The 9734-nt window shown below is 42.1% G+C and overlaps 1 protein-coding gene and 1 long non-coding RNA gene across 8 annotated transcripts in view; both read left to right on the top strand.

Moving 5' to 3' along the window:
- The first annotated feature begins 292 nt into the window (after nucleotides 1-292).
- On the top strand, nucleotides 293-3585 carry LOC108271165 (uncharacterized). 4 transcript variants are annotated; one of them, XR_008397111.1, is made up of 5 exons: nucleotides 326-361; nucleotides 1120-1238; nucleotides 1327-1430; nucleotides 2825-2932; nucleotides 3061-3585. It is a non-coding gene; the product is annotated as an uncharacterized LOC108271165 (long non-coding RNA). The 4 variants fall into 4 exon arrangements; XR_008397112.1 differs by lacking the exon at nucleotides 1120-1238 and having other exon boundaries at nucleotides 293-361; XR_008397110.1 differs by lacking the exons at nucleotides 2825-2932; nucleotides 3061-3585 and adding an exon at nucleotides 1908-2675.
- A 537-nt stretch (nucleotides 3586-4122) lies between these two features.
- Nucleotides 4123-9734, top strand: part of tle2b (TLE family member 2, transcriptional corepressor b) — an 81217-nt gene continuing 75605 nt past the window's right edge. For all 4 annotated transcript variants that reach the window (XM_053683163.1, XM_017478515.3, XM_017478516.3 and 1 more), the window contains exon 1: nucleotides 4123-4848. In XM_053683163.1, the coding sequence (XP_053539138.1) occupies nucleotides 4825-4848 (24 nt within the window). In that variant the 5' untranslated portion in view covers nucleotides 4123-4824. The remainder of the gene's footprint in view (nucleotides 4849-9734) is intronic.

Below are 9734 nucleotides of genomic sequence, written 5' to 3'. Positions count from 1 at the left end.
ATTAACAGCGGAATTTATCGAGCATTTATGTGGCGTGACTGACAGCGGGGTTTAGGAGGGAGAATTGTGAGTGTGTGTGTGTGTGTGTGTGTGTTGAAATAATTGAAACTTCAATGCCCACAATCCCCACAGACTGCACACCTCCCCTCTCCATCGTCCGCAGCCAGTCAATAGCCTCAAGCCCTACTATTAGTCGGTTTCACCAGCCTACGTCAGGACCCAACGTGGGAGTTTCTCGTGTTCATTGGCTGGAACGTATAAGTCCCTTCAACCAATCAGAGCAGCGAAAGAGAGCTCTTTGCCTTCGCGAGCGTTTAAGGTGGACTTGGAACATAGCTGAAATGGAGAGGGTTACTCTGAGGTGATTTATTGTAGTAATTAATATATGATTAAAATTGATAATAGCACCTTTTTGTAATTAAAAAAAAAAGACATGTTTGCGTTTGGAAAAGTGTTTCAACCATGAAAACGTTTTGTGTGTGTTCAGCATGTTAGTAGTGTAGAGTAAACAGGCGAGTGAGTCCAAAATGTAGTCAATTGATCCGTTATAAAGGTGAGTCGGGTTAGTTTAAATGCTCATGTGAAATCACGTATAATTCGCTTTTTGGTCAAAATGTGTGTACTTTTTTGCATTTTGTTTCATTCCAGTGACAACTGACGGCTAGACCCGTTAGCATGAGATGTTCACCTGAGTTCACTCTCTCACTATGTTTACATGAACAACAATAATCCGATATTAACCCAATTAATACAATACTCTGATTAAGGAACTAGCATGTAAACAGATTTCTGATGACCTTAATCCGACTAAAGTCATGCTTGAAGTAATGACGTGTATGGTAAGTAATCACGTGTGCCGTTAACCGATCTATGTTCTATAACATGTAAAATGGGAACATGAAAGGAATATTCTAAAAGCAACTCATGTAAACAACTTAATCAGAATATTGTCATTCATAATAAGGTCAATAATTAGATTACTGCTGTCCATGTAAACGAAGTCCATGTTAACGAACTGACAGTGAGTGGATCACAGAAGCTCTTGAGAGTCCTTGTTTGCACTAAGGTTGTTTATGTAGTGTACAACAGCTGATTAAATCTATTTTGTGTCATTTGTAGATCTTTCTGTGAGTGTATAGGTGACACACTTATCATCTTTTGAGCATCATATACTGTTTACTTTGTGTCTGCAATTTGAGTCACATCACATCAGCGAAAAAGACACTGCAGTTTCATATGTGAGCAGATATTCAGTGCCTTGATTAATATTACCTGAACACGGTACTGTGTTTCAACGCTTTTACTGTTTCCATTCTCTAACATCAGGTGAGACGGCATAAAGAACAGCTGTCTCTGCAGAGCTGTGAAGGACAGTCAGGGTGATGCTGTGGAAAGATGAACAGTATAATAACCACACAACCCAGTTTTTGGTACGTTGTATAATCTGCTTTCAACAACACTTTTTCAAAAATCTGAAAATGAATGCCATCAAGCCCCACAGCACCTCTGTATTCAAGTATTAAAGCATTTATTTGTAAACAGCTGGAATAGTATTAAACGAGAGTGCTACTATCATTCGTTATTTGATGCTCCAGAAGATGCTCCGCACCATTTTACACAAATATGTACACATACAGTGTCTCATCACAACACTTACATTGGTTGTTGTTGTTTTTTTTGCTTTGAAAATATGTAATAGGTTTCGCATACGATCATTTTACCACCAACAATATGCTGGATACAGATACAAATAGGAGGGACACTATCATTTAAATTGGGAGAATTACTACCAAATGTCAATTTTACGTGTCATTTGGTAGATTGTATCAGCTCTATTAATATACATATATATATATTACATACATTTGGGACTTCACTATGCTTTAACTCTGTTTTTATTTGCCCAGTGACGTGACCCCTGACAGAATAACACGTAGGAACCGCAGGAGCTTGGAGGGTCCTTCCACAATACCTGCCTTCCTTTAGTTCAGGGTGGCTGTTTGAACCCTGCTGTGGTGGTAATTATCACGCCCCATCAGCGAGAGGCACGGGGAGGCTTGTGTGAATAATTACTTGCCTAATCCTCACTATTAGATAACACTGATTAGGGCAATACCTGACCTGGTTGAGTGTTGCGGACGGTGGAATGACTGACGGGAAAACACCTCAGGGAGAAATGGGTTGCAGTGGAGGAAGCGAGCATGGACAAAGGAGAATAAAGGCAGGAGTCAGGTTTGCATGAATGGTGTAGATAGCGTGATGTGGTACTGATGAAGAGAAATACACAGGACATTTTGGGGATGGTGTGATAAAGCAGTATGATGAGTTTATGGATTTGAGAGCATGCTGATGGTGAATATCACATGACTCACGGTCATGAGTGTTGCAATCATGACTGGAGTCATTAAAGTACAAGTTATTTCTTGAAGGGCCAGTAAATGTTCATCTATCACAAACAGACAGTAAACGTGTGGATGCGTGCACAGAACACTTAACCAGAATTGGTTGCAAATTGAATCATATTTCATCTGTCTGTCTTCCATTCAGTCTCTTGTTGTCTCTGTCTACTTTCCCTCTCTGGCTCGGTTCCTTTTTGCATTTCCTCTCTTTCCCAGTGAGCACAGACTGGCTTGAGATGACCATGCATGACCATTATTGAACCTGGGTGACTTTAACTGGATTGTAAAGATGACTTTTTTTTAATCCACTGTAAACCAGTTGTAGATTACTTTCATCTGGCCTCTTAAATATACATCATGTATATCACAATAATAGTCTTTCCATCCATCCATCCATCCATCTTCTACCGCTTACTCCTTTTCAGGGTCACGGGGAACCTGGAGCCTATCCCAGGGAGCATCGGGCACGAGGTGGGGTACACCCTGGACAGGGTGCCAGTCCACACAATAGTCTTTTCTAAATATTATTACAGGTGAGTGTTATTAGCCTTCAGGATTGTATCAACAATCAATGTTGAATATTGTTTCTGTTTTCAGATTGTCCTCTGACATAAAATACATGACTATATTTTATAAATCTTGTATTTACTGTTTCTTTCAGCTGCTCCCAGTTTGGGGTCACCAGAACACATCACTTGTCTGCATATTGGTTCTGGCACAACCCTCCCTATTTTCTGGGCTTGATGCCGGCACTGAGAGTGCACTGGATCGTGCAGCCGTCCAGTGGCTGGGGTTAGATCCCTGACCGAATCGAACCTGGGCCGTGGCGGGTAACCATTATAATGTAATAATTATAATAACTATTTATAATGTGTTATTTAAAAAAAGAACAGAAAAATTATGTTCTTTAAAGGGGGTGGCTTAGTGGTTAACATGTTCGCCTCACACCTCCAGCATTGTGGGTTCGATTCCCACCTCTGCCTGGTGTGCATGGAGGTTTCATGTTCTCCCCATGCTTTGGGGTTTCCTCAGGGTACTCCAGTGTCCTCCCCCAGTCCAAAGATGTGTTGTAGGTTGATTGGCATGTCCAAATTGTCCGTAGTGTGTGATTGTGCCCTGTGATGGGTCGGCACCCTGTCCAAGGTGTCCCTCGCCTTGTGTCCCCCGGGATAGGCTTCAGGCTCCCCCTGCCCCTGTGTAAGATAAGCGGCATGGAAGATGGATGGATGGATGTTTTTTTTTTTTTTTAAGGAAGGCCAAGTAACATCTGTCCACATATACAGACATAAAAATACCAGAATCTGTGAGTATTCATGACGATAGAATTTGGAAATACCTCTGTCCTCCTCCTATTTCAAAACTGTTAGTAACCTTGTTTGTGGTTTACATGGAAAAGAATGAGTGTGATTTCATGATATGTCTCAATTCGCATCATTGATTATTTGTCAGTAGACAAACTTGTCAAAATATACAACTTTGTTCATTGCTAACAATAACTACAGTAAGTTAGCTTGCTTGATTACTACACATTGTGTATAAATTGCATTTATTGCTTAAAAGGTGTCAGAAATTAATCCATGTAACACACAAATGTAACACGGTCTTGGTCACATAGCCTAATAATAGTGTTGGTTTCTCTCTCTCTCTCTCTCTCTCTCTCTCTCTCTCTCTCTCTCTCTCTCTCTGTCTTTCTTTTCAGCTATCTCCACTGTGCCACCTTAACTGCAGCTTGAGCAGGCTGTTCGTGTTTGTGTTGAAGCCAACAGGCACAATATATTACAGTCTAGGACTCGCTGCTGAAAAGCCTGCTGGATCTTCCAGTGACCTGCTGTTCTTTCCTGCTTTCCTGTGTTTTTTCTCTCTTCCCCCCTCTAGAATTAGATTAAAAACAAAGCTCTGTCTCCCATCCTTGTTTTTTTTTTTTTTTTGTGACTCTCTCCCCCTTCCTTTTACACTCTCAGTCTGGCTTGGGGAAAAAAAAAATCTCCCTTTAGTTTGTCTCTCTGTGTTAGAGGAGGAAGTCGCTTGGCTTGATTCGGATGGAGGTGTGTGTTTGTTTTTGGACCTTGTTGGTGTGCTTTGAGGAAGGACAGACAAGGGACAGTTGGATGTGACTGCGGCTTCATCCGAGCAGTCAGACTCATCAGAGCAGGAGACAGGAGGACAGCTGACAGTGTGACTTTGACTCCTGTGAGGAGGAAAGGTGGAGGAAAAAGTCAGCAGTGGGAGTTTCAGGAATTCATTTCGCATCAGCTCTTGTTGGATGCACTTGAGTTTGCCAGACTCAGAGGCTGAAGCCAGGTTCCCAACTCTGGATCCTGGGCTCCGTCCCTGCTAAAACCTCTACCTCACCTTTACAGGAGTGCAAAGAGCTCAGGGAGCCCCACTACCCATCAGACCCCTAACAAGCGTCTCTGCACTGACCATGTACCCACAGGGTAGACATCCGGTAAGTGCATGACACTCCTTTTGCTTTCATCTCCCTTCTCTCTCTCTCTCCCTTTCTCAGTCTCTATTTATCTTCCTCAGTCCCTTCTCTCTATCAGCAATACACATATGCACATGCATTGCTCTCCAGTTCAGTGAGAGTAAGCTGTAAGAGATCGAAAGACATAGATGAAACAGTTGCTGAGAGAGATGTCTCTCTTCAGAGGCTTTCAATCACACACACACACACACACACACACACACACACACACACACAAAAGCCCCTCAGCTGCACCCAGGTGTTCTCAGTAGCCAGTTTATTTTAAGTTGTGTGGGCGGAATTGCACTGTGTGTGTGTGTGTGTGTGTGTGTGTGTGTGTGTGTTTGTGTGCGTTATACATTGTATAATAAGCTTCTGGCTTGTTACACACTTGAGTTCATGGAAAGGAGGACCAGTCACAGTGAGCTTGCTTGTTATCAGGTAGGTGTTGAAAGCATACGGGTCAGTGGCCTGTTTGATGTGTTCCCGCTAGAGACCATTGAGAGACCGCATCTCAGCTGGCGTGAAATGATTACCCCAGCTCAGCCTGATTAAAATATCTCTCCATGCAACACTCTATACTGTATCACTGCCTAACCATCCTACCCATAAAGCTGCTGTATCACTGGAGTTACAGCCATTGAGAGCTTTCTCCACAAGGAACCAACTCCAGAGGGCAGTTATAGCAGGTGTTTCTTTTTTACATCTCAATTACAGCAGAGAAAATGGGAAAGATTGATATGATTGAGTGTATACATATATGCCTTTCATGTTGGGGAATGTGTTGAGAACGTTTCATACCATTTGGGATCTCCGGCATGTATTTGTAACATGTTTCCCAGCGCTGCTGAGTTGCTGAACAGACGACAGAAGCAATTACAGGGAAGTAAATCCTTCAGAAACTCTGCAGCTTCTCATCACTATCAGCTCAGTTCCTAGAAAGGCAGATCTTGCAGATCGTAGACATCACTAAATCGTGTCAGTGCCAGCCTCTGTTTGTTCTGTTCCTATGCGTGTGCGATGTGTGTGTATGGGTTAAGACCTGCTTTACAAGGCAAACAGTGCCAGGAAGAGTGGTAGCGATCATCGACACCACTGGATTTTTTGTGGTTGGTGTTAGGGCTGTGCTACTTGATGTTATATTGCGATGAATTATGCCACACTATGCTTTTTAGAGAACATTAGCAGTACTTTTGTAGCGGCCGGCAACTTCACAGTTACAGAAACAAGTAGTTGATCTAATTTTTTTTTTTAGCTGTTGTATAGAATATCACTGAAACAGTTTTTGACTGTTTTTTTTAAAAAAAAATCTTCTGCTAGCACTTGTTAGCAAGCATAAAGACCAATAAACTTGTCAGGATTCGTGAAAAAGCCCTCCAATATCATGCTATGATATTTTGCCAAATCATCCATCCCTTGGTGTTGGGATGGAACAGGATGATTATAAGCCTTATTATTCTACCAGGAAGAGTCAACGCAAGCTATGTGCACACATTATTTAATACTAAATAATCATAACGGTATAATGTAAAATGTCCATTTCAACAAAAAAAAGTGCCATTTATTTATTAAGTGCTGTTTAGGTAAATACAAATTTACAAGACAGTTATACAGCGTGATCAAACATCTTTCGGTATGCTAAGCGAACCAAGAATGGCAATCCGAAAAGTTCACTTGTTTGTTTGTTTTTCAAGGCCCATCACCAACGTACCTCAACTTTCCTGCATTTACAAAACATAAACTTTGACACCCACTTGGTACTAGACCACATAGAGCTGACTGTGTCTTCAGATTCCAGATCATTTGAGTTTAGGTTCAAATTAAGAGAGCACAGTATATTGTATGCAAGGTTGCTTCTACACAGTAAACACACTGGGACACACACTTCCATGGGTCAAATGGTGCAAGCCGTTAGTAACATGAGCCAGCTCTTCAGAAGAAAGCTGAAGACTTATTTGGGATAAACAGTGCACACCTTTCATGAGAGAGTAGGTAATCTTATACATTAAGTAATGGGAGTTTAGTAGTGTGAACACATGATGATTATATATCTAGGTATGTGAATCCCCTGCAGGTTGCTCTAGTGCAGCCTGCATTTGAAGGGAAGGATTGTGTGTGTGTGTGTGTGTGTGTGTGTTTGGGAAAATGATGTGCTGTATTGCGTGTGCATTTATACAGAGCTGCTCCCGACGCTGTGTATGTATGTACAAACCTGTGACAAATTAAAAGGAAGAACCAGAAGCTCTGTTGTGCTGTGCACGGCATTTGTTTATTTCGCTGTCATGGTTTGGGTCATTTCCGTACGAGAGTAGTCTCTTTCAGACGGACTCCTCCCCCATCCACAGGACTCAATGACTCACTGTATGGTTTGATGAGGATGAAAATGATTCCCACTCACCAGATCTTAATCCAGTCGAGATTTTGGAGTGATGTGTTTCACCAAACACCATCATCAAAACAGCAACTGAAGGAGTATCTTCTGGAAGTATGGTTCTCGAGACTCGCGTCATCATACACGAAATATTAGCAATGCTCACTAAGCACCGCCTCTGTCTGTGGGAGTGATAGAACGCTCCCTTATGTGCGTCCTAAAATATTGCACCAGCTAGAAATTGGGGCAGATTTAATAGAAGAGGATCAAAATAAGAGGCAGAAAGAGCACCTAGCCCTGAGTATGTGTGCACCTTGTCAGATCACAGCATCTGCACATCATCACGTGTGCTTAATAACTCAAAGAGTTGGGCATTCATACCTGGGCCAGACTGGTATCGTATTGGATTGGGATTTTTATATGTTTAACCTGTAGGAATTTAACTGACAATACAGATCAGAACATAAACATAGGACACAAATTGCATGATGCCCTTAGGCCTCTGAGTTAGCCTGGTCACTAATAGGATGTTGGGTATTGACTGATACTGACATCAATATTGTTGGAAAAATGTAAAGAGATCATGCATCCCTCGCAGTTTTCATCAATCATTAACTTGCCCGCCCTGCTTTTTATTGAAAAGATCTGCTCTAATTTATGCACGTCTGTGTGTGTGTGTGTGTGTGTGTGTGTGTGAGAGGGAGACTGACATTTTTTCTCGCACTAATCAGGTGGCCAAGGGAAGCATCTACGCCAAATATCCAACCCCAGGCCTCACACATGCTCACTTAGCTAGGAGCTGCTCATTTTGGCACATGCTCTCCTTCCCGCCCTTCCATTGTTCCATTCTGCCTGTAGATTTTGAGCAATGCACCTCCATAACACTGCAGGATTTTGGAGACTAAACAGGTTACAGTCAGTTATGGCTTTCCCTTCTAATCTAATGTTTTCATCAGCCAATGTAAAGCCGTCGAGGTGAGAGAAGTGAGCTGCGAATGGTTTTGGAAAGGCACCAGGTTGTTTTTCCCCTGCCAGTGTGCATTTTCTAATCCAGTGTTGGATTCACAGCTTTGGGTCGACCCCACGAAGAGAGACAGAGCATGCTGTGCTGAAGCCATGTTGCAGGCGAGTCACTGAGCTTGTAGACTCTGGAGTGTTAAATGAGGTTTAAGATGGAGTAGAAAAGCTACTGCATAGCAGCTGCTGGGACACGGGTTTGTGCTGGGAGATAGAGGCTGGCATGCAGAATCCAGCTGTTGTTCTTACCTTGATGGAGTGTTTTTCTAGTGGGTATAGACTAGGAGCCTGATCTGCGTTGCAGGGTTTAGCAAGGGTTAGAGAGTGGAGGAGGGTTCAAGCAGTGTGGAAAGCATGTGCATGGATCACAGCTATACTCCCAATCCCTCCACACCCTGGCTCTCCTCATCTCTGCTTTTTTTGCTAAATATTTCACCAGTCGATAATTATTTCATGGCCCTTGCCGTCTCCTGACTATTTTGGAAGAGGCAGTGATGCAACTGGCACAGACGCTTCAGAAATAGTGCAGTCTCTCTTCACCACACAGCCTGAACTGTGGTACTGCAGTTAGCTCAAACACTCACACACAGAGTGATCAGATGTCAGGGAACATCAGAGGAAGGGTTCCGACCTCACCGCTGCTAGGGGACCCTGTTGATAGAGCTATGTTGATATCTCTCTGTGTCTCCTTCACTGTTAATTCAAATTATATCAGCTGATCAAAAAAAGAGCTTATATTGAGATTCCACTAGATTCCAAGCACCAGTACTTCAATAGGTAAAGCACAAGGCCTCATTTCTTTTGTACCTTAAGGCCTGGTTGCACTACCTGTTTGTCAGAATTTTATTTATTTATTTTTTATAGACCGGCATCGCAAATATATTTTGTGAGCAAAACCTCGCAGTGAGTTAGCGCTGCACGATTATGGCCAAAATGATAATCACGCTTATTTTGATCAATATTGAGATCTCGATTATTTATCACGATTATTCATTGATTTTAGGGACAACATATTTTTCTTGCACGTTCACCTTTAAATAAACAGACCGCTGCTTTCACCTCCATGTTGTGCTACATTCCTGCTAATGTACAAATCTTTGCATGAAATTAGACCGGTCCTTAAAGTGCGTCATCTCGTAGAAGCGAAATATAAATAAAATTGTACCCAAAATATAATAAGTAAAAATAAAACTGCCATCAACCAAATGAAAATATGCAATCCAATATAACAATATGCAACCAAATGGAAACAGTGTTTATGGAGGAGAGACGCAGCCAAATCCCTCAATAGAGAGGTGCAGGGACGATGTCATTTTGTACCGGAACCCGGAAGTTACCATCACACCGGTTCCCTCGACAATACTAACATACAATACTAACACGTTCTGTCCATCAAGATAAATTTCACAAATGAACACAACTTTTATGTTAATAAAAGCCTAAATGCAATCACCAGAAATAAACGGCTAATACGGATTTA

This window comes from Ictalurus punctatus, chromosome 10, assembly GCF_001660625.3.
Source record: "Ictalurus punctatus breed USDA103 chromosome 10, Coco_2.0, whole genome shotgun sequence".
NCBI classification, from domain to species: Eukaryota; Metazoa; Chordata; class Actinopteri; order Siluriformes; family Ictaluridae; genus Ictalurus; species Ictalurus punctatus.
The sequence above is the reverse complement of the archived record's forward strand: the minus strand, read 5'-3'. Positions and strand labels throughout refer to the sequence as shown.